The sequence below is a fragment of the Artemia franciscana genome, chromosome 2 (assembly GCF_032884065.1).
Source record: "Artemia franciscana chromosome 2, ASM3288406v1, whole genome shotgun sequence".
Taxonomy (NCBI): Eukaryota; Metazoa; Arthropoda; class Branchiopoda; order Anostraca; family Artemiidae; genus Artemia; species Artemia franciscana.
Genome location: NC_088864.1, coordinates 63,820,553 through 63,845,031, shown reverse-complemented (window position 1 = coordinate 63,845,031; position 24,479 = coordinate 63,820,553). Strand labels below are relative to the sequence as shown.

General features: G+C 35.3%; 1 protein-coding gene across 2 annotated transcripts in view; it reads right to left on the bottom strand.

Moving 5' to 3' along the window:
• Nucleotides 1-1,987: 1,987 nt before the first annotated feature.
• LOC136043932 (protein ILRUN-like) overlaps nt 1,988-24,479 on the bottom strand; it is a 37,136-nt gene continuing 14,644 nt past the window's right edge. For both annotated transcript variants that reach the window (XM_065728992.1, XM_065728993.1), the window contains exons 3-6: nt 15,325-15,444; nt 11,163-11,392; nt 6,448-6,594; nt 1,988-2,131 (exon numbers count right to left, since the gene is read on the bottom strand). In XM_065728992.1, coding sequence (XP_065585064.1) covers nt 2,124-2,131; nt 6,448-6,594; nt 11,163-11,392; nt 15,325-15,444 — 505 coding nt within the window. In that variant the 3' untranslated portion in view covers nt 1,988-2,123. The remainder of the gene's footprint in view (nt 2,132-6,447; nt 6,595-11,162; nt 11,393-15,324; nt 15,445-24,479) is intronic.

The window sequence follows — 24,479 nt, the reverse complement described above, 5'->3', positions numbered from 1 at the left end:
CAATTTGGAGTTCGTTTCCGTTGGATAAGCTGAAAGTGAACCATGACTTAAAAATCGCAATTAAAATCCTTTTTTTAGGAATTCGATAATGTTAAAGGTTCCAGAGAAGTTCTTTTTTTCTGATACAACGACTTCTAATTTGTTTTTTTTTATCATTTTATTTGTGTTAATTTTCTTCTATATTTTTTAGTGCTTCCTTTTTTTTCTTCTACTTCATCATTTTTGCTATCATTCGTTCTTTATTTTTTCGGTCGCCTTTTTAAGTATTTTTTCTGCTTTAGTGTGGCTTGTAATTTATAATGAGCTTTGTTTATATTCATAAACAAATTGAGGCGAATAGTTGCATAGGGAACATAAACCTTATTACACAAGGACAAGGGTAAGCTGTAAAGATAATAGACTTACCAGACAGCATTTCATCACTAAGTCTTTTTATCTTCATAGAGATGATTTCGGAGGTCTGTAGCTCTGTCCTCAAACAGTATTTAATTATATGGAAGGAATTCGGAACCATCTCCCACATTTAGTCCTAGATTTGTTCATTTTATTTTTTTTTATGCGTCTTTATCTATGTTTAATTTTTTTTTTTCAGACCAAATAGAGGTACACGGTCCTCTATTTTCGTGGAACAATAATGATGACATGGAAGTATCCAATAGTTTTAAAGCAAAACAACTGCCGTCAATAAGCACCAAAACATTGGAAATTACTTAGTAACAGCTTCTTCCAAAGATACGGTGAAGATGTTGGAAGATAATGCAAGTTTAAAAAAATAAAATTTAATCATCTGTTATAATCAAATTTAACTAATTTTTGGTTAAATGAGATGAATTGCTTAAGGTTGTTTATATGAAATTTAAGTAATTTAAATTTTGTTTGGACTTCTTTTTAATTTCATTTATTTGATATTTTATCATTATTTTATATTGTTATTTTATATTTATTATTTTATAAATACATCTAATTTAATTACTAGTTTATCTATTAAAATTTTTAAATTATTTAAAATTAGGTGAAATTTTATATCGAAAACCTCTCTGTTGTCTCGATCCTGTCATCCTTATACCGTTTTGTCACACAAACGAGCAATATAATGAATTGTAATGCATATACAGAGTACCGCAGGGGTTGGTAACTTGTTTTGACTGTGGGCCAAAACAACCAGAAGAGGAATCTTGAAGATCAGTAGGGTAAGTGGAATTTTCACTTTAAAACTGTTCTTTTACTAAATTTTTCTGAATTTTACTGAATCTTCACTTTAAAACTGTTCTTTTACTGAATACGCCTGCAGTAATCCAAAACAAAATAACAAATAAATTTTACCTGCTTGAAAAGGCTAAAAAAAGAAAGTTAAGTGACAGTGTTTTATGGTCTTTCAGGCATATACGCGAGGAGAAGGAGGATATATCCATGCCTTATCCTAGATCTACCGAGGGTTTTACAATTTTTCTAAAAAAAAAAAATCTATTTTCCATACGATTGTTCTTTGCATTTTTTCAAACTTTTTTTTCTAAGTCCAGACATGTACAACTGCCTCCACCAAATGTTCAGAGTAAGACAAGGAATTACAAACTTCAAAAAAACACTATAAGAAACCTTAACTAATTACCTTAAATTAAAATGTTAATCTTAACATTACCTTAACCTTTACTTAAAAATATAGAGGGGGAACAAAATGTGTTTCAACATCAAAGAGGGCAATTAATTCCTATTTTCTCAATGAATATGATAAAACGTTTATTTTCAATGAAAATAACAAATAAATATACTTCATCAAAATCTTGGAGGGAGGGTAATCTACCATCTAGATCCTGATCCAAGGGAACCTGTTAGACTGTAAATCCATTCCTGCAACGTTCATTACAGTCCCAGACCACCTCTTTGAGTAGAGGAAAGGCAGTTCTCCGGATCTTCTACTCGCTTTAGTTATTCACAAAAGTACAAGCATCCTACTTCGTCCTTCCCTGATTTAAAAACAGCCTAAAAATCATCTGAAATTCTTTTTTTTTTGTATAAAACTCCTTTAAACAAAAACAGAAAGATATAAACACGCAGCGACCCTTTACTTCTGGTACAAAAATGCAGTTGAAACATTCATACTTTTGCGACTTCTTCCTGTGAGATCATGAGTCTAAAAAAAACAACAAAATAATTAAGTTAGATAAAAAGAGCCAAACAACAAAAAATATCCCGCTCAAAAGGGTATGTTTCCAAAATTGATAATTCTACAGTAGAGCCGAAGTAATAAACAGAATAGCATAAACAACAAGCAAAAAGAAAAGCTTTTCTAAAATTAAACTTCTTATACTCCATACAACGTCAGACTCCTCCGATCACGATATTACCTCTTCAACGCATGAGGCTGATAATGTCACATTGTCTAAAAAACTTTTAAGAAATAATTCTGGATGGGTCGATAAAGAAATGCAAAATTACGAACATGTAAGCTTTTATTTTTAAGATCTCGGATCTAAACAAAATGGATAAAAAGTAAAAACTAGTTTCCTAGTTGCACTCTGGGCTGTCTGGGTTCAACTCAGCCTTTGCAAGGAGAAGTTCTCAAATTCCACTAATCAGGACATCCAGAAGGATATTTCAGATCTTGATTAACTTAGTTGAAATTTAATAGCTAATGTCCAAGCTATGTCTCTTGAGGTTCAAAAACCAATCTCTTTTATATCATTGAAAGTCAAATTTCAGTCAAATGAGGAAACAACCATTTGTTCCTAAAGTCTTTTACAACCATTTGTTCACACGAATTTGTTCCTAAAGTCTTGTCAAAAGAGCTTATGAAAAAGGTGTTATCAGATAGCAAACAATTTTTATGAGGAGCAAGAACAAACATCATAGATTTAAGGTTGTTCAAACACTATCCAGCCTCTGCGAGGGGGGGGGGTCTCCATGTCAATGCCATCAGGACATCTAGAGACATCTGTGGTTTTGCGTTGGCCGCACCAGGGATCTTCTTCTAAAAAGGCAGTGGCATGACGGTTTTGGACTTTCGCAAGATCTTCTTCAGCTTGTAGGCAGACAAGCCAAAACGAGGTTAGCCAACGCTAAGGATAATGTAAGCAACATCGCTTCTTGAAAGTATTGCTTTCTGACCTGGCCTCCAAAACCAGAACAGACAATACACCAGGATCTAAACACACTGGAAGTTCAATACATGCGTTGGAAAATACAACAAAGTTGATTTTCCCGACATGGGTCGGAATGGTTCTATCCCCCATCCTAGGGTATAATGAGAAAAAGGTTGATACATCCATGACACACTCTGAGGACGAAGGATGAGAGACTGCCAAGGATCATCCTTTTCTTCCAACCATCCAGAAGCAAAGGAAAAGCAGGTCGTCCCTGAATGGGATTAAAGGAGGTCGTAAGGAAGAACTTAATAGAAATCAAAACTTCTTGAGGGGTTGTAAAGAGGGTAGCTTTTAACAGATTGGGATGGAGGACGGGCGTACGCACCTGTGTTTGTCTCAGGCAGCTTGGTGCTGCGGTGAGTTGTTAATATTACTAGCAGTAGTAACAGAACCCAGCCTCATGAGCTATGAGCATATGAGCCTCAGCATAGTAGTAGTAGTGGTAGACTGATTTAATAGCAAAAACTTGACAGCTATCGCTGATTTGCGTTTCTTTACAACATATTCAAAATCAAACTACACTTGTAAATATAAATCAAACTAAAAACATTAATTCTTATTGTACATTGCGACGAAAACCGGGACGAAAGAATTACCATATCGGTTTGTTCTTGCTTTAACGGGAACTAGCATATCTTGCTTTCTCGTTCTTGATAGCAGAGGCTGATCAGGTAGAATGTCACGGTGCTGAAATTTAGAAAGCAAGAACTTCCCAAAACTCATCATCAGAGTTTCGTCCCGGTTTTGGAGTGACGGCAGTCCTAGCAGTTCCACAGCCTTTTTGTAGGGGATGTCACGGTGGCCCAAAACAATTCAGGAATAAGGAGCTGAAGACAAGAAACCTCAATGCAACCAAAACTTAGCTTAGGTAACTGCACTAAGGCATAGATAATTCAACATTAACGACTCAACCGAACCCCGTCAGGTCAGCATAGAAAAACGTAACATAGTGAGTATTGACCATAAACCACGTTGATGTAGTGTATCAACAGGTCTTAAAATTAAAAACTAGCATTTCTAAAATTACCTAAGTATTAGGCTCATTTTACATATCTTATGGCATTCTTTTTTTATGGCATTCTCTTTGTTGACATTCTTATGAAATTTCATTATGGCATTTCAAACCACGTTGATATAGTGTATCAACAGGTCTTAAAATTAAAAACTAGCGTTTCTAAAATTACCTTAAGTATTAAGCTCATTTTACATATCTTATGACATTCTTTTTTTATGAGATTCTCTTTCGTCGACATTCTTATTACATTCTTATGACATTTCATTATGACATTTCAAACCACGTTGATATAGTGTATCAACAGGTCTTCAAATTAAAAACTAGCGATTGTAAAATTACCTAAGTATTAGGCTTATGTTACATATCTTATGACATTCTTTTTTTATGACATTCTCTTTCGTTGACATTCTTATTCCATTCTTATGACATTTTATTATGACATTTCAAACCACGTTGATATAGTGTATCAACATGTCTTAAAATTAAAAAAAAGCGATTCTAAAATTACTTAAGTATTAGGCTCATTTTACATAAATAGCCATTAAGTTATTTTCTAAAGATTTCATGAAGCTTCCTGAAAAGCTTTTTGTGAAGGTACCATAGTCATGCGCAACCACTCAAAAGTGAACTTACAGGGCAAGATTTACAGAGTTACAAAAAATAGTATTACGGCTCAGAAAGCCCGCAACAGAAAAAAACCCTCAGAGCTTAGAACTTTTCGTGTAAACAAAGAATTTTATGATGACAGTCAAGCTCGTACACGGGACTTCTACTAGCTATACGGGACTATTACACGAGACTTTTTTTTTAGCGAAAACTCCTAACAATCGAAGAGTATTTAAACGTAAAAAGTGATAGCTACGGTTTTGTTTGTATAGTTTTGGGCACTATAGGTCGCCAGAGAAAAGCGAATCGAACAATATGTTTTCGCAAGATTTTTTAGCAATTCATCATGAGTTACCATTTAACCGTTTTTGACGCACTTTGACTGACCTGTTTCGGTATCTTTCAACCTGTTTCGAATGGACTATACAAAACAAAAGCCATCGAAGACGAAGAGTTCAACCGGAAAAATTCTAAACTTACAAAAAGGTATTATACGAGTCTTCTGCCTATTCCTTCAGGCATGGGTAAATACATTGATAGCTTTTAGACAGGTCACGCAAAGATTACTAAAACCATTAAGAACAGAGATGATAAAGGAGAAAGACCCGTAACCCAAATATGCCCTTGTCCAAGCGATTGGGGTTACAATATTCCTTTGTTTGTAATTTCGGCAACAATGGCTTCTTTTCTTCCAAATAAATAAGGGCAGAAGTTCTATGAAATACTCGGCCGACGGCATGTTTGGACTATGGGTGTCTTCCAAGTAAATGAAAGCAGAAGTTCTATGAATCTGAACCCCAGCGCAACACAATTTGACTAAAGAAAGTGATAACTATTGATACAACTGTAACCTCTGCGCAACACAATTTGACTAAAGAAAGTGATAACAATTGATACAATTGTAACCCCAGAGCAACACAATTTGACTAAGAAAGCAATAACAATTGACACAATCGCAACCCCTACGCAACACAATTTGTAAAGAAAGTGATAACAATTGCCACAATTGCAACCCCAGCGCAACACAATTTGACTAAAGAAAGTGATAACAATTGATACAATTGCAACCTCTGCGCAACACAATTTGACTAAAGAAAATTTTCTCGTATTTTTAGTATTCCATATCTTTTTATAATATGGTAGCTGCAAAATTTGAGCGTTTTAACGTATTTTTTTTCGGAAATATCTGCCATTTTTGAATCCCAATTTTGATTTTTGAATTTATGAATTACGAAATAGAATAGTAATTTTCGTAAGGTTTCAGTTTCCCGTATTTTCAATATTTCCATATTCTGTGTCTGAAACACTAGGAACTGAGAAATAGTAGCCTATTGCCCAAAATATTAGCACTAAAAAAGAGAAAATTTTATTTGGAATCTCCGACTCCAAAGGAAAAGCTCGTTTGGAGAATGTTTCTTAAACAATAAAACAATAAACAATAAAAAGTGTTAATGAACCCCAGATCTTTCCGTCCCCGCCAAAAACAATAGGCAATGGGAAAATTATCACTGCGTCTCGAATTTAACTTTAAAATTTTTACAAGAACCACATAGTTGTACCGAAAAGACAAACAAATTTCAGCATTGTCAGGTTGCTTTTTTTTGTCAATTTGTATATTGTTGCCTTTGGAAATGAAAAAAAAAAAAAAAAAAAAAAAAAAAATACAATGACTATGGCACTTACATCTTGTTGCTTTAGATGGGGATGTAAAAGGGTTATGAGATGTTGTAGGCAGATGGTGTTCTGGTCTCTCAGCTGACAGCTGTGACAGTTGTTGTGTTAATGCCATAACGCCTCCTTCAGCGACAGTAATAATTACCCAAATTGGATCTACAAATACATAGAGTTAATGAGTGAATGAAACAGAAACTAAGATGATTAGTTTCAAGCTAAAACAGATGAAATTTTCTTTCTCGATCCAACGCTAATTTTCAACAATTTTCACGCTGACTTGATCTAAGTTTGTAAAGCTTGACTAAAATTGAATATCTGAAATGTTAAATTTGTGAAAATACTATAAAGGCTTAAGCCCATACAGTATCACTTATTCTTCAGCTTGATAGCTTGCCCAAAACATTTTATTCTTTAAGCGTACATGTTTCACGAATTTCAAATATTTGCCAAAAAAAACACTACCTTTCATATGAAAAAACCAGCTTGTAATTGGCACGTGTACCCGCTCAAAACGCCGGAAGAAAAAATTACGCTTGTTTAGCCCCTTAAGTTCATTGTATCTTACATCACTTCCAATCTTTTTCAAATTAACAGATATTTTTTAAATTAATAGATTAGCGCTCATTTTGAATAGTTTTTTACGGTGGTTTAATTTAAGTTTGGATGCTTAACTGAATAAACTCGAATAAAAAATACTATCGTTTTAAATCATTTAAAACGACGAATAGCAAACAACGAACCAAGGCCTATAGTTACCGAAAATTCAAAAATAGGTTTAAAGTACAAACAGTTTAAACTTAACTGAAACTTAACTGAATAAACTCGAATAAAAAATACTATCGTTTTAAATCATTTCCAATCTGTTTTGATTAACAGATTAGCACTCAGATTTTAGCAATTTTTAAGGGTGATTTACTTTAAGTTTGGAAGCCCGACTTAATAAAACTGAATACATCCAATGTTGAGTTTGTTAAAACACACTATAAACGTTTAAGGTCGTTCAATCATAGCTTGGCCAAAATAATTTTATTCTTTTAGCGTCCATGATATACAAATTCAAAATATTTGCCAAGAAAACGCAACTACCTTTCCTGTGAAAAAGAAAACAAAAACAAAACAGATTGTCATTGACACATGAACCCGCTTAAAATACTGGAAGAAAACATTACACTTGTTTAGTCCCCTGAATTCATTTAAATTATTTTACACCACTTCCAATATTTTTTCAATTAATAGATTAGCGTTCATTTTGAGAAATTTTTACGAGGATTTAATTTAAATTTGGAAGCTTGACTCAATAAACTCGAATATATCCAATGTTGAATTTATGACAATACTATAAGATTTAAAGTAATCTAATCTCACTTAATATGCAGCTTGATAGACTCGGAAAAAGCATTTAATTTTTGAGTGTTCATGTTTCACAAGTTTAAAATATTTGCCACTCTGCCTTTCTAATCAAAAGGCTAGCTTGTTATTTACAGGTGTAAACGCTGAAAAACGTATGGCTGCTTAGGTCTTAAGACCATTTAAATTATTTCTTATCATTTCTAATCAATTTAGGCGATCTTTTTCTCTTACATACTAGTCAGACCTACACAACAGATGATCAACAGACCCAAGGTGGCCCAGAAATACCCGAATGCTGCCAAACGAGCCTTTCCAAAAGAGGTAGAATATTGCAACAAACGAAAAACTATAGTAGCCTACTACTGTAAATAGTAAAGAAAGTATAATTCCTTAAAATCTTGAGGTTTTACAAATACAATTTAAAAAAAATGGAGCATAAGATTTTCCGGATATGGGAGATTGCATTTGTGCGGGGGGGGGGGGATTTTCACCGATAGCGAGGAATGCACTGGACGCGATTTTTATGTCTAAAATTCTTCCAAAAATCGTATTCGGTTCTGAATATATGCAGGGTTAAGAGAGAAACACAACCACAAAATTTTCCGCATTTTAATGTTGATTTTAAATATATAAGTTTCGTTCAATTCAAACTTACCCATCAAAAGCTACGAGCCTGAGAAAATTTGCCTTATTTTAGAAAATAGGGGAAACACCCTCTAAAAGTCATAGAATCTTAACGAAAATCCCACTATCTGATTCAGCGTATCCGAGAACCCAACAGTAGAAGTTTCAAGCTCCTATCTACAAAAATGTGGAATTTTGCATTTTTTGCCACTTTTAAGTGACAAATAAATTGGAGGGCATCTAGGTCCCCTCACACGCTCATTTTCCCCCAAAGTAACCAGATCAGAATTCTGACATAGCCATTTTATTCAGCATAGTCTAAAAAATTAATAAATATGTTTTTGGGACGCCTTACTCCCCCACAGTCCCACACATACTCTCCACACATAGTAATGGTTATTAGGAAGTGTACAGACGCTTTCAGGGGGATTTTTTTTGGTTGGGGGGAGGGGTTGAGGGAAGGGGGATACGGGGGGAACTTTCCATGGAGGAATTTTTCATGGGGGATGAAAATTTCCCTGAAGGAGGCGCAGGATTTTTTTTAGTATTTTTTTAATGAACAATGAAAAAATAAATATGAAATTTTCTTTTCTACTGAAAGTAAGGAGCAGCATTAAAACTTAAATCAAACAGAAATTATTACGCACTAGAGGGGTTCACCTCCTCCTAATACCTCACTCTTTCCGCTAAAATAATTTTACTAATTTATACTATTTATTCTACGGCCTTTGTGATTCAGGGGTCATTCTTAAGAAATAGGGACAAAATTTTAACTTTAGTGTAAATAGCGAGGCATTAACGAGAGGGTGAACCTCCTCATATACGTAATAAAAACATAAAAATATAGAAGTTCGTTACAAAAGTTAATTCGTAAGTTACGTATATTTTTACTAATAAAAACGTTCGTAAAAAATTAAAAGTTCTAGTTGCCTTTTTAAATAACCAAAAAATTGGAGGGTAACTAGGCCTACTCCCCCGATTCTTTTTTCTCAAAATTGTCCGATCAAAACTATGAGAAAGCCATTTAGCCATAAAAATAAATTGATATGCAAATTTCGTTTTATTATTCATGTGCGGTGAGCCAAAATCAAAACATACATTATTAAAAACGTTCAGAAATTAAATAAAAAAAAAGTTTTTTCAACTGAAAGTAAGGAGCGAGATTAAAACTTAAAACGAACAGAAATTACTCCGTATATGAAAGAGGCTGTTCCCTTCTCAAAGCCCCGCTCTTTACGCTAAATTTTTTTTACTGTTTTAAAAAGCATAGTTGAGAGAAAGAGTCAAACTTAAGCGTAAAGAGCGGGACGTTGAGTATGGAACAGCCCCTTTCATATACGGAGTAATCTCTGTTCATTTTAAGTTTTAATCTCGTTCCTTACTTTCAGTTAAAAAAACTTTTTTTTAATATTATACAGAAATATGACACTTTTTTGACAATAGTATTCTTTTTTATATTTACCCATTTAAATATTTGTATTTCATTTTGCAAACTTGAATTTTATCTTACATGGCTTAAACCTCAAACATGTACAGCAAAGCATTTGCAGGGGGGAAATTTTCAACAGTAGGAAGAACACGCTGGACATCGTTTTTATGTCTAAAATTCGCTTTACCCAGCGAAGCTTAGTATCCTGGTATTAAAACATAAGATGAGCAGAAATAAAGAATTTAAAATTAAAACAATACCTGACTACCGATTAATAAGTCAATCTTGTTTTTTGACAAACCATTTAATAAATCAAAATTATGATTATTGCATATAAGATTTGCTACTTTACAATATTCCCCGGGACCCTTTTTTTTCGATAAATCTTTTTACGGACGTGGAAATTTTATTTTGGGCTGGATTCAATTTTTATCGTTTGTAAAACTACATGTTATTTATTATAAGCAGCCTAGAATTCGTAAAATCTTTCAGCCTCTGAACGTACCAGGTATGCCAACTGGAGGGGGAAAATTGACCCCTAGAGTTGAAAAATACCTTCCATTTTGCATCTTTGTTTAAAAAGAAACGAAGTCTAGACAAATTGCACAATAAGTTTATTCTTCTGCGAATCAGGGTGCGCATTTGAACTGGGGAGGGGGGCCCTGACACCGTCTTTTATGTCTACAATTTAATATCTTTGCTTATAATGTTGATATATTTTAAATGTTTAATAATAAAAAGAAAAAAGTTTATTTAAGAGCAGACGTGCAGGCAAAGTTTATTTCAAAGGGGGGCTCAAATTTAAGAAGAAAAAAAAAAAACGGATTATACGAAGAATAGAGGAATTCTTCGAAGAACTAAAAATCTCGCTCTTATGGATTAGGTAAAGGGCCCGAAAATGGGACATTTATAAGTTTTCCCCCTTTTTTTATATCATCCTTATTTTATTTTTAGCCACGAATATTTGTTTCTCTTTCTTTATTAATTATCCTTCAAAGTTTGCTCCGTTTGTATACTACTCAACACTTAATATCATGTTCTACCAAATTTGTAAATGATATGTAAAAAAAATGATAATAAATCAAAGTTGGAAGTTGTTCAACCCTTTCTAGCCGGCTTTGACAGGCAATGTCACGCTTGACATAGTTTAATGGTAGCGCATGCTCTTTCATACAGTGTAAACGCCACTTTAAGCACACACTCCACGCACAAACTATTGGTTGATGGACTCACAATATAGGATTTAAATTTAGACAGCTTGGTAAAAAAAAAAAAAAAAAAATTAGTCTAATATACCAAAAAAAGAGAAATATAGATAAACCTCCAAAATAAGATCCCCCAGAGGTAGTCATCCTCCAGTAGCTTGTATAAATCCCTGCTTCAGAAGGGCTTATCATATCAACGCTAATGTCCCTCTCTTCGCTCGGGACCAGCATTCCCACAGGCACTCCTGACGCTTCTGATAGTTGAGTCCCATTTATATATTGAAGGGAAGTATCCTCCGGCCAAACATCTGTGCCGCTGTTCCGAACGCGCCAAGTTTTGATGAATCTAGATAAAATCAAATTATATAAATAGGTACTATATAAAATTAAGCTGAAGCTTCATGGAAAGGGGTTAGGAGTGAAGCTTTGAACAGACTAGGGCGGAGAAGAAGCACACACATCTTTGTTGACTTCAGGCAGCTTGATGTGCAGTCAGGAGTGTAATTTCTTCAATTTTTTTTGGAAGGGGGGCTGAGTTGGAGTTGATATTCCCAAGTCAAGCGAAAATGAAAATTGAGCCATATAGTACCATAAAGGCAAAGATATACTAATGAAGACTGATCTGTTTTTTTTGGATGCTTGAATTATGTAGCCCTATCTTAGTTGACAAGGCCTTATGAAGATGCTAAATTGTTAGTCTATGTAGGCCTTTTTCGAAGACGCTGAATTTCAGCTATGAGGCAAAATGGGATCTGGGCGGGCAGTCGAACCCCTCCCCTGCCCTGTAGTAATTTACGCCCCTGGCTGAAGCGAGTTGTTAGTAGTAGCAGTTGTATGTTAATATTAATAATTATATGTATTTTATAAATATACACAAACACATACTAATAATTACATTCATTAAAAACAATCTAGGTTACATAATATCTTTTACCTTTAAGCGAGGTAAATTATATATGAGTATATATATTTTTTCTCGAAAATGGACATTGTTTTTTTCTTCTGAAAATTGGCATCCTAACGTTTTCTGGAGTAAAATAACGACGTAGATAGGTCGCGCCTTTGAGAAAATTTATTTCCAATTCTCAGCACACTTAGTATTCTTTTCTTAAATCATATGCTAACTGAAACTAGAGACGCAAAACCTAAAACAAATCGTCAGAATGGAGGTAGACAGTTGGGCAAGGGTAAGTGAATATAGTCCCGTCATTACTATTCCTAAATGTTAAAACGTGGGTTAATTTTGAATTGTATTTGATCTACTATTTGTATAAGATTTAAATGTAGAAATTGTTGAATTTATTAGCCGCTTTGCATGTCAATTGAAACTTTCAGGTTGAGAGAACAACTCAATTGAACTTTGAGAGTGATCTTAGCAAAATATTCAGGCGAAAATATTGTTGAACTAGATTCCCCGCAAAGTAAGTTTGTTTTTCCTTTGCATAGTTCAGGGCCACCTGAACTGGTGCCCTTGAGCCTAAAGAGGTGCCCCTGAACAAATTGACTAGGCCAAAAAATAAAATGAATGTCAATACAACTAAACCAAGAAAAACACGCAAAACGTTATCGCTTGTGTGAAACAGGGTATGGGGGACTGCATTTCCACGGGGGGTGGGGGACCCACCGGATACCGTTTTTATATCTAAAATTCGCCCCCCCCCCTACCAAAGCTCGGTCGGTCCCCTGGTACTTCCGATTAACACTTACGATTAAGAATTTTAATTTGTATTTTATTGTCGGGTGATGTGAGGGTCGCTGTTTCGTAGGGACTGCCGGTGAGTTGATTTCTTTTCCTTACATATTTATATTTAGATGTTGGTTAGTATGCTTAGGACAAGTTTTATGATTCTTTATTTATTGTATGCCGTTTCCCAAATAACGGGCCATTGAGCCCTTTGGGATATTGTTTTTGTTATTGTTATTTTATTAAAATAAATAGAACTTGAAAAACACTACAAAGCGTGATAGATGACTAACATTATTGAGATGACTCTGATAGTTTAGTCCATATTTTCCATTTTGAATGAGGGTCATATTGTAGAAAAGTAACAGAGTAGTATCTTTATCGTAAAGTGCACCTCGATGAAGTGTACTCGTGTTGCTACATCCATTGAGGAAATATTTTCACCGGTCATAGAGCTTTTGCGGGGATTTTTTACAGACGATGGGGCCTCTGTAGGGGTAATTTTTTTTTGTTAAGTTAAACAGTCGTTTAATTTGTTAAAAGAGTTAGAGGTGAAAACTGTTCCGTTTTAGTAGATGTTAGAGGCTATAGTACTGTGGGGAATGTAAATCCTTTTTCAATTCTTTTGCTTGCTCTGTGAGTTTGATTCATGTTAAAGAAAGTATTGTCAGAGACAGTATAACCACCGTGCTTTTGGTGATGGCCCATCCATTCGGCCCCAAACCGTGCAATGGCCCCTCCATTCGGGGCAAACCAAAAGTGGCTTGTCTGGAATGGCGTGGGAAGAGATTTTACAGAAGATTAAAGGAGTTCTGAGCTTCATGGGAGGAGTTATAAAGTGAAACTTTGAATAAATTGAGTGTGCGCAGCTGTTTTGGTCACAGGCGGCTTGGTGTTGCAATGAAGTGTAAGTAGTACGATCGTCAGAGAAGCAGTTATTTACCCTACTATTTCTTGTTGGCATAACATGGTTGGTATAGAAAAGAAAGTGTCCTCAGCATACTAATTTCCAGAGCAAAAGTGATTACATTTTCACAGCTTTACCATCACAGTTTCGATTAACTGTAAGGGGTGCTCAAATCTCTCTTAGAATTGGGACATAGGGGCAAATCAAATCTCATTTACTGCAAGGGGTACTAAAATCTCTTTTAGCATTGGGGCATAAGGGAAAATCAAATCTCTTTTAGCATTGAGGTATAAGGGCAAATCAAATGTCATTTAGCTGCAAGGGGTACTAAAATCTCTTTTATCACTGGGGTATAAGGGCAAATCAAACCTCTTTTAGCATTGGGCATGGAAGATTTTCAATTTTATCTTCAATTTATGATTATATCTAGCATGTAGTAAGATTTTTTATAAAAAAAAGTGTCCTTGGAAGAATTCATTCAATCTCTCTGATAGCAGGTATAAGATATAGCCAGATTTGAAAACCTTTTTTTTAAAGAAGGAAAAGGTACTGGAGAGTTTAAAATTCTGAATTGGTAGAATTTTAAATCCTACCATAAATCAACATGATTCTACCTTAATCAAATTTCTAACAATAACAAATTCCTCCTTTAAACAAATTCCTGACAAAAGCAATTCCTGAAATTCGTAATTTCTGAAACAGAACTGACACCTTTTCTTTTTCCTCATTTTTATTATTCGTTTCGCTATAAGAGGCGCTTCTGTCAGTTTTTTTTTTTTTTTTTTTTGCAATAGGGAATAGAAAAGTTCTAATATTTTTTCCCTATGACTATGGTAAGAATATCGTGGAAGGGACTCTTTAACCCCTAATGATCAAAGATACAAGACCTAGTAAGAGGCTAAAGCTTTTTTATGGAAGAAAAAGGTAGGCTACTGCAAAGTTTAAAATACAAAGTTGGTACACATTACAAAGTGTTTAAAAGAACTACTAATTTTCACAATCAAAGTAAGAGATTTTCTTTTTTATATTAATAAATTATATTAAGTCAATCTATTTTATTTTATTTTATCTTAGCTACTTTAGACATGCAACCTTCAATATTCTCTTTAGATATAATCATAATGAGCTTATTCTTGGATATTTTAAGAGAAGAGGAAAAAGTCTTTGAAGGGAATGAGAGTCTCTTTAAACCCTGCTCTGTGAAGATGAGATTTAGTGAGAATTTAGAGCTTTTCGGAAAATGTTATAATAAGAACTATAATAATAATAATAATAATAATAATAATAATAAGAAGAATAATAAGAATAATAATAATGATAAGAAAATGTTATGTAAAGTTTGAAGCTTTAAAATAACAGTCAAAATTTTTTTCTGCAATAAGAAGAGTAGAGCGTTTCAACAGCTACAGATGGGTCTCAACTCCCAAAAGGGAAGGGGGTCGGTCTGGAGGGAAGAAATACAGGTAAATACAGAAACACCTGCATATAGGTAAATAACAGCCACATCTAATAGTTTTCACTGTCGTCTATACTCATCCCAATAGCCACAAGTTACTTTAGCTAGGATTATAAAAAGCTTGCCGGTGGATTTTTATAGAGAAGACGGTCCTTGCAGGGGAATAGGGTGGGGTTTCCTCCAGCGAGACAGTGTATTTGATATTATTACGAAAAGAGAATAAAATCGAACCTTGTATTGGGTGGTATGCTTTCTCCTTCACCAATCGTAATGTCTGCAACAAAAGCCATGGAGGGCAACCTATTACCATGTTGAAAATCAAAAAATGAGCAAATGGCAGCTTGCAAATTCCTGAAAAGACACAATAAATAAATTTAAATTATAAAATTAAATATAATCATAATTAATAAATTATGTTAATAATTTAATTAATTTAATTATAATTAATAAAGTATATTAATTAAATAAATTATTATCAAATATAATTTAAATTATAAGGACACAGTAAATTTAATGATTTTTCAATTAATATTCAAGATAAATTTAGTATGAAATTGAGGAAGCTAATATAAAATAAAATGAAAACTGTGAAATAATCTTCTTTACTTAGACTTTATTCATTCAGTTTTTATTATAGTTAACTTATCCATTGTTTTATTTTATTTTTAGATATAGACGTATTTATTGATACACTTGATATAGCACTAAAACTTAGCTGTTTACAAGGTATATGAAATATCACATGGACTACAACTACTTTATGCTGTTAAACTGATTCGAGAAAAAGGGAACAGAAGAATGTTAATACCGCATTGTACGGCAGTAAAATGATTCCAGCTTGTTCTGTCCTGTTGTGAGTGTTTTCGGGGGTGCATTCAGGGGGAGGATACAACTGCATTTTGAGCTTCTTAGAATGTAGTGTTTAAACTTTATTTCAAGATTTTTGCGGTGGTTGTGGAGTGACTCAAGTCCCAAACTACGGTTCTGGTCTGGAAAATAAATCGCATATTAAAAAAGAAAGATCGAAAAGATTCAGCGAAGATTCAAAGCAAGTTTCACGATAAAGCCCCGTCTTGTTTGATATCAACAGAAAGAAAAAGCATGATTTAAAAGACTCATCGATCGCGTATATTTCTTTGTTTGCAAGATGTTCTAGTTTAACATAAACATCGTCTGAAGTTAGGGTCTGAACAATCAAAATGCCATCATACAAGAGAGTCGTATGATGATGCACGTGATTCCTGAAAGTTGGCAAATTCCTCGGGACTGTCTTACATTAAAAACGTAAAAGGTATCTCGTAAACGTAAAAACGTAAAATTCGTAGGAGGTATAGCTTTCCCCCATCATGTTTTTACAAGCACGTATTTGTATAACCTCAATATCTTGGCTTAGCCCGGAACTTAACTGGACGCTTAGGCCCCAAACAGGACATGAGTATTCTAGTACAGGAAGAACGTCTCCTGTAGACCAGTTTAATTGACTTCTCCTTGAAACCAAACCTTGTCCTTATAACAAGCGATTGCAGGGCCGAACGATTGCAACCCGAGTGGCTGAAAAACCACCAAAATATTCAGTTTCCACTTCATCCCACGTTTTTTTAAGCATGCTAAATACAGCAAGGAGAACAATCGTCTGTTAATTTTAGACTATAATGAGTGATATCTCCCTTAGCACGGTAAATGAGCAAGGATCCATAAATTAAATCCATAAACTTAAGCCACTGGATATTGCTGTCTATGCCCCCCCCCCAAGGGCTATTACAATGATGCTATGGACTCATGGATGATGTATCCTGGAAAACCCGTGACAATTATGATACTGTAGGACTTGTTGGCAAAGCACTTCAAAGAGATTTTACCATGAACAAGATTGTGAGGGGGTTTTGAGGGTGGTGAGGGGGTTAAAGCCAGCTTAACTGGACGCTTGGGCCCCGAACAGGACACGCGTATTCTAGTACAGGAAGAACGTGTCCTGTAGGCCAGTTTAATTGACTTCTCCTTGAAACCGAACCTTGTCATTGTGACAAGCGAGTGCAGGGCAGCATAGCCTTTGTGGACTAGCTCATTCACTTGGCTATTGAATCCGCAATCAGTGGAGAAAGTAACACCCAGGATCTTTTCACTGTTCACAGGCTGGAAAAGGGGTATTGGCTCTTGGAGGTATAGCTTTCTCTACTTTTCGTAGGAGGTATAGCTTTCTCAAACCATAATTTTACAAGCACGTATTTGTATAGCCTCAATATCTTGGCTTAGCCTGGAGCTTAACTGGACGCTTGGGCCCCAAACAGAACATTCGTATTCTAGGGCAGAAAGAACGTCTCCTTTAGACCAGTTTAATTGACTTCTTCTTGAAACCGAGCCTTGTCATTATAACAAGCGATTACAGGGCAGCGTAGCCTTTGTTGACTAGCTCATTCACTTGGCTATTGAATTCGCAATCAGTCGAGAAAGTAACACCCAGTATCTTTTCACTGTTCACAGGCTAGAAGAGGGGTATTGACTCTTTTAAATCACTTTTCAGAGGGTTGAACCTCATTACCTTGCACTTAAGCATATAATATATTCTTTCTAATATATTTATATTAAATATATTAATTTACAATATATATGTAATATTTTAATTTGCTATTTTATTTTATTAGCATATATAGTAATCTAATAGATAATATTAATATTAAACTTAGCATAATTAATTTATTTTATTATGATTGATTTTATCAGTCTTTTATTTCTCAGGATATGTTAGAGTTTCATGCTTCAATTTGATGTAAAAAGACCCTTCCAATATGGGGTTCAGAAATAAACAAAATAATCTGACAGACATTTGGGCTGTAGAGAATCTCAATGGAGCAGATGGAAACAGTCCAAGCCGCTTAGGAGTCTCAATAAAAGTTAAAGCTGAGCTAGTCAGGAATGTAAGAGAGTGAATCCAGCAGTATCCAAGCTATTGTAAGCGCAAGTCATACCATTGGATTACTCTGTGAGGTGCAAGCGCATGCTATGTGAGCGCAAATCATACCATTGGTCTACTCTGTGAGTCCCGGTTGTGGTTATTCATAATGAAGTTACCGTTCCAGCAAGACGGGACAAGCTGAAATTAAAACCAGTCCCGAAGCTGACTCGAAGACATCTTTGGAGAGTAGGTTCGCAACCTCAAGACTGATTTTAGTGGGCCCACAGTATCTCAGACTTTATGCCTCGGGGTTTTCCTGCTGTTAGACTCAAAGAGGTCATCAAAGAGTAAATCTAGCAAGGAAGTGCCGGCAGTGGTTGTTTACAATGAATTCCAGCAAGATGGAGGTAGCAGTTGTAGCTCAAACAGTAAGTGTTTCGTAGCTAATTTCACGAGTTCATAAGACTTTTTATTACTTTTATTTTAAGACTTTTAATTACTGAAGGATCTGGAGCAATCCTCGTCATCTGTGCCTTAAAAAATATAGACAAGGAGGAGGGGAGGTGGCAAGCTATGAAAAATTCTGGGAGTGGGAATAAGGTTTAGGAATATTTAGTTGGCAGTAAAAACCTACGATCAAATCAAATATAAAATATAGCCAGAAAAAAAATCCACATCCCTAACACTGATCAGTGACAAGGCTCTTACATTAAACTAGGAAATAGCCTTCTATGTATTTATTTATTTATTATCCATTGGCTACTTCATATGGAACGGGTGGTCACAGAAACTTAGGAGGGTTTTCATTCCATTGGACACCAAAGGTTCTAGTACAAATGCCTTTTTGCTACCACATTTCTCCGTGTCCCCCTACAATATCTAACAAAAGTTTTAGATAGCCATCTTGTTCAGAATAGTTGAAGAGTGCAATGATTATGCCTTTGGAGATGAAATAACTCCACCACCCACCCGATCCCCTGGGCCAAGGGCCGTACATTATGTAAATTGACAATTATTTATGGGTGGGTTTCATCAGAGGCAACGCTTTAGCACTGGATTATTAAAGAGCCATATGCCTTTAGTGTGCTACTATTTTTTTCCTTGGATACTATGCATGGGATAGGTGATTGTAGAAACTTGGGAGGGGCTCATTCTATTGGGTATTGAGTCTTAATGACCCTTTCAAAAGTCGAAAGCGGTTGGATAGCATACTGTTGTGTAGCATACTGATGGTGAATCAAAACTTAGAGATAACTGTTTTGTTCAAAATAAAATTTTGAGGTTGACTTGAGACTTATATCGGGGCTAAGAAGAAACAAAATACAGAAAAAAAAATGAATATCCCGGAAATAAGGTTAAGGAATTTGTTTTTGTTCTGAACATCTCGAGACTTAAAACTATAAGGAAAATTAGATCAATGAATGTCATAATCTTTGGTTGCAGTATAAGGGATCAAAGCTAATGAAACACAAGGTTGGCGAGGGGAAATCACATCAATGAAGAAATAAATGAAGGCCACAATCCTTGGCTGCAGATGCAGGGGCCAAAACTTATCCAGGTTGTCCATAAGGTAATTTTTAAGTAGCTACAGTGCAAACACTATCCTAGTTTTGATAAAAATTTCATTCTTCGATTCTAAAAATTTGCACAACTCTTGATTAATGGCACATTCTGACCACGAAATTTGGCAGAATCTGGCCAATATTATTTTTTCCATTTGTATTTGTGGGTCAACAACTTAATTTTTCTTTTAGCTAGAGCACTTGAAATAAGTTGAACTGTTACTCCTAATTGATGCTATATTAAAAAACAAAACAAAAACATGATGTATTAAAATAAGACAAGAAACCTGCCAGAGCCATGAAATTTCGTCATATTTTTCCATTTAATGTCAGTTTATCATCTGCCTATTGTCAAAAAGAACACATTACTGTGGTAGCCCCGAAGAAAGGACCCTCTAATCAGTTTGAAACTAACAACTTTAAGTCCCTGATCCCAAGGGAATCTTGTGTAAAAATAATATAATTTGCTCACATGCTCCCGCTGAAAATGGGGTTCAAATCCTGGAACTAGAAACATTTTTTTTTCTCGATTGGCTAGATATTTACGAAAATCATTAATAAAAATTGCCCCCCATTCACAAAAAAAGGAAAAAAAAAAACTTTAGTAGCCCTGGAAATTAAGGTTACCATTTTTTTTTTGTCGAGCCAGGATCTTATCATTTGAAATGCTGGACTTCCAATGAGTATTCATATATTCAAAAGAAGGCAATTGTTTTTGGGGACTTCAATTGTAATTTACTAAATGTTAGCAATAATAATGATTGTGATACCTTCTTTGAAACATTCACCTCAAGAGGTCTTCTCCCCAAAATCCTTTTTCCAACTAGAACTGATCTTACGAGGTCTACAGCTACTGTAATTGATAACATTTTTGTATCCACTTCCCTGGGAAACCACCTGTCCTTCAAAATAATATTCTCAGACCTGTCAGACCACTTTCCAATCTATCTCTCTCTACCTTTCATACCAGCTACTCAACCCTCTAGAACTAATACCCCACGTCTAATCTATATATATAAAAATAAGTTGTCTGTCTGTGGATCAGGTGACGTCATGTTTCTGTGTTGACTGACGTCATGAAATTAGTTGTCGTCATTTTTGCTTTGACGGTGACGTCATTAACGGTATTTAAGACATTTGTTCACGGAAAAATGTTTAATTGTAAAATGACTGAAGAACCTACAATGGCAACAGCCGAGGAAGCTGCTCAAAGAGTTTATGCCAAAAAACTTGCTGCTGATAGAGAAAGTAAGAAAAGGAAGTAAAGAACGCAAAACCGCGCAGTTAGATGAAAATCCACCTGGACAGCGAGAGTCAAAACATATCAAAACTGAAAATGATAGCGATGATGATTGGGTTTGGGATTTTGACTTGGATAAGGTCATCAATGCCTACCAGATTTAAGTTAAAAAAACAAAGGTTCGTCGATATGTACTTCATAGTGACGCTGAAAAATAAAGAAGAAAAAGAAAACTGAAAAAAGAAAAAAGGTAAAAAACTAAAAAAAAACTAAAAAGAAAAAACACTCAAAGAGAAATTACAGACCGGGACACAAATGACGACCGAGACAGAGGGAATATAAGTGACGACCGGGAACCTCAAAGAGAAATTACAGACTGGGACACCCGGACACAAATCACGACCGGGACACAGGGAATATAAATGACGACCGGGACACAGGGACACATCATTAGAATAATGAGGTATAGATCTGAATACGGATTGTTTTTCCCATGGACAATTATATGTTGCATGTTCAAGAGTCAGTAAACCTGACAATCTATTTATATGCACAGACAATGGGACAGCGAAGAATGTTGTATATTCGCATGTTTTACGTAGTTAAAAACATATATTTATATCTATCTGTATTCACAGGTGGGACACAGGGACACAACTACAATGGCGCGTAACTAATATGGCGCGTAACGACTTACGCGCGCGGGGGGGCTTGGGGGGGCGCGAAGCGCCCCACCAACTAGGTGTTGGGGTGGCGCGAGGCGCCACCCCAACAGCTAGTAGAATATATAATACGGTGAATATGAACCAATTCACGGATCGTTTGAAATCCCTTGACTGGTCCAAGGTTTTGGATTGTCAGGATGTTAATTCAACCAAAAATGGTTTTACACAGGGACTGAATGATCTTATCAGTCCAACCTTTCCAGTATGTAAATCAAACCGAAAAACTACCCATATACACCCCTGGATGTCCAATAGCCTGATAATCTCTTCATACCGTAAAAATGACCTTTTAAAGTAACTACAGTGCAAAGACGGAGAAGATTCTAAGAATTAACACAACTGTCGGTTAATGGCACAATCTGACCACGAAGAGTCTGGCCTATATTATCTTTTCCATTTGTATTCGTGGGTAAACAACTTTTTATTTTGTTGGAAAACCTGAAATAAGCTGAACTGTTGGTTCTAATTGATACTATATTTAAAACCATAAAACATGATGTATTAAAATAAGACAAGAAACCTACCAGAGGTACTAATCGCGTCATATTTTGTAATCGCGTCATATTTGTCCATTTAATGGCAGTCTATCATCTGCCTATCCTCAAAAGGAACACATTCCTGTTATGATGGTAACCCCGCAGAAAAGGTGCCTTTAAAAGGGCCAATAAACTTCTTTTACAAACAACTTAAAACTTCAACTTGTAAGTCACTGGTCAAAGGCCTTCTCAAAAACTTGCGGCCCCATGTTCCTAAGCAAAAAGGGACCTATCATAATAAATTACCTTGGGGTATGCCCTCCCTTAAATGGGGCCAAAAAAGCCGAACACTGTTGTTTTGATTAGCTCAATACTAGTGTCTTTAAATCTTTAGGCCAAGTGGACCCCAATAACTAAGACAAAATAGAATTTCCAAATGATTTGAAACATACACATAAAAATAGGCTGGTTCTTATAAAAATTGGACCTAAAAACTGTCAATACACTCTTTTTGTTGGCTAAAAGTGAAATTTACAATTGTTTGTCCCTAGCCTGTCCCATGGCCTGTACGTTATAAACCTACCAGAGACGAAAAAAATGTGAGACCCATTTTCAGGTGTTAAAACAGCTAAAATTAGTTTCAAATTAGTTTACTGCAAAGGGGTTCAGCTGGATAAGAAACATACGATTTTAACTTAGCCTACAAGCAGTTTGGGGAGACAAATTCAAGGCCCACTTTTTGTGTATCCTGAACATTTCAGTCTTTTGGTTTGGAATAATCCAAAAGATTTCTATGTCAAGCCACTGGGGTAAGTAAGAGCATTACCAGCTTTGGTTAATCAGAAAAAATTGCCCCGTTTTTGGGCAAAACAAATGTTTTCAAGTTTTTCTGTGCATAAAATATTGAAGTTCCATACTTTAAAGAAATAATTCTAAGTTCTTTTTCGAACAAACTTAGATTTAGGAGACAAACTTTTTTTTTGGCCCTTTTATTCCTTTCCTAGACATGAATATTTGTTCCTCCTTGCCTTCCCAAACACTCCCAGAAACTTTATCTCGATTCCCTAGTGATTCCCAAGATGTTACAGATAAATTATTCTGATAGCCAGGGTGAAAATACTGTCGATTGATTTAATTTATTACTTTACTCGGAGCAAATTCAAAGTTCCACTGTAGCTAGAAGTGCTTAAAAATTCTAGTCAAAATAGACACACACATTTGTTAGGCCTCACCTCTGCTCCTCTAAACACAATACAGGAAGTTCCCAGTCACCCCCAAGCACTCCTAAAACTTTAATTCAATCTTTAAAGTCATTCTCGAGATATTGCCGATGTGCAATTTCATGAAATGGACAAATGGTTTGTTTTCGATAGGCTTTTGTCCCTCCCCCCTAAGTAAAAGAAATTCTAGATTTCTTTTGGTATACAATTGCTGCCTCACCAACGATAGATTGAAGCCAAGCAGGGTCTGATAGGGCCAAGATTTTAAACAGATAAAAGACCAAAATCTTCAGGCCCTTCACCTCTGCCTCCTCCCCGAAATCAACTTCTAAGGTCCTTGAGCCTTTTCCAAGATGTTGCAGGAAAGCTATTTTGATAAAATAGCACCACATAGTCTTTTAATTTGTCTTGCTACTTACAAGCCAATAGATTCTAATTACCATAGAGGCTTATAGTGCGAAAACACTTAGGTGCATTGAACAACTTTAGCCACTGCCAATCCTCTTTCTCTCCCCCACAAAATTTGAAGATCCAAAACTTTTATCGAGATTTCAGCCGAAATATGTTCTGCTGCACCTAAAATTTTTTGGACAGACTAGAGACAAATTTTTGCCCCCCTCCTCCTCTAAACAAAAATATGAAGTCTCCTTGCCCCTCCTCACGAACATTCAAAAAGCTTCAGTTCGATCCTCAGAAGTCAGATTAAGATATTATAGATGTAATATTTCGATGACCCAGACACCTTAATTTATCTCTGCCTTTCCTCCCTTAGTGAAAATTCCAGGTCTCTTCTGGTATACAATGCTACCTGGCCAGGCATAGATTCTAGTCAAACAAGGTCTCATAGTACCAAAATTTTAACAGATTTGAAAAAAAAATTTCTAGACCATTCCCTCTGCCTCTTCTACCAAAATAAAAATTTTATGTTCACTTGGGTCCCCTGCCCTCACTGGAAGTTCCAACTTGATACCCAAAGCCATTCCAAAGATACTGCAGGCATGATATTCTAATAACAAAGTAATTTAATTTACCTTGCTACTTAGACGCGGATATATTCCAACTGCCATATGGGCTTATAGCACAAAAAGGTTTAGGGGAATCAGAAACATAACAATTTTTAGCTTCTGACACCCCCACCCCAAAAAAATAGAGTTCTAAAACTTTTAGGCAGATTTGAGGTGAAATAGGTTCAGCCCTTCTCTCTCCCTCTCTCAGGTTGAAATTCATGATTTGCTTGATCCTCATCTATATAATGCTTGATCGGCTATAT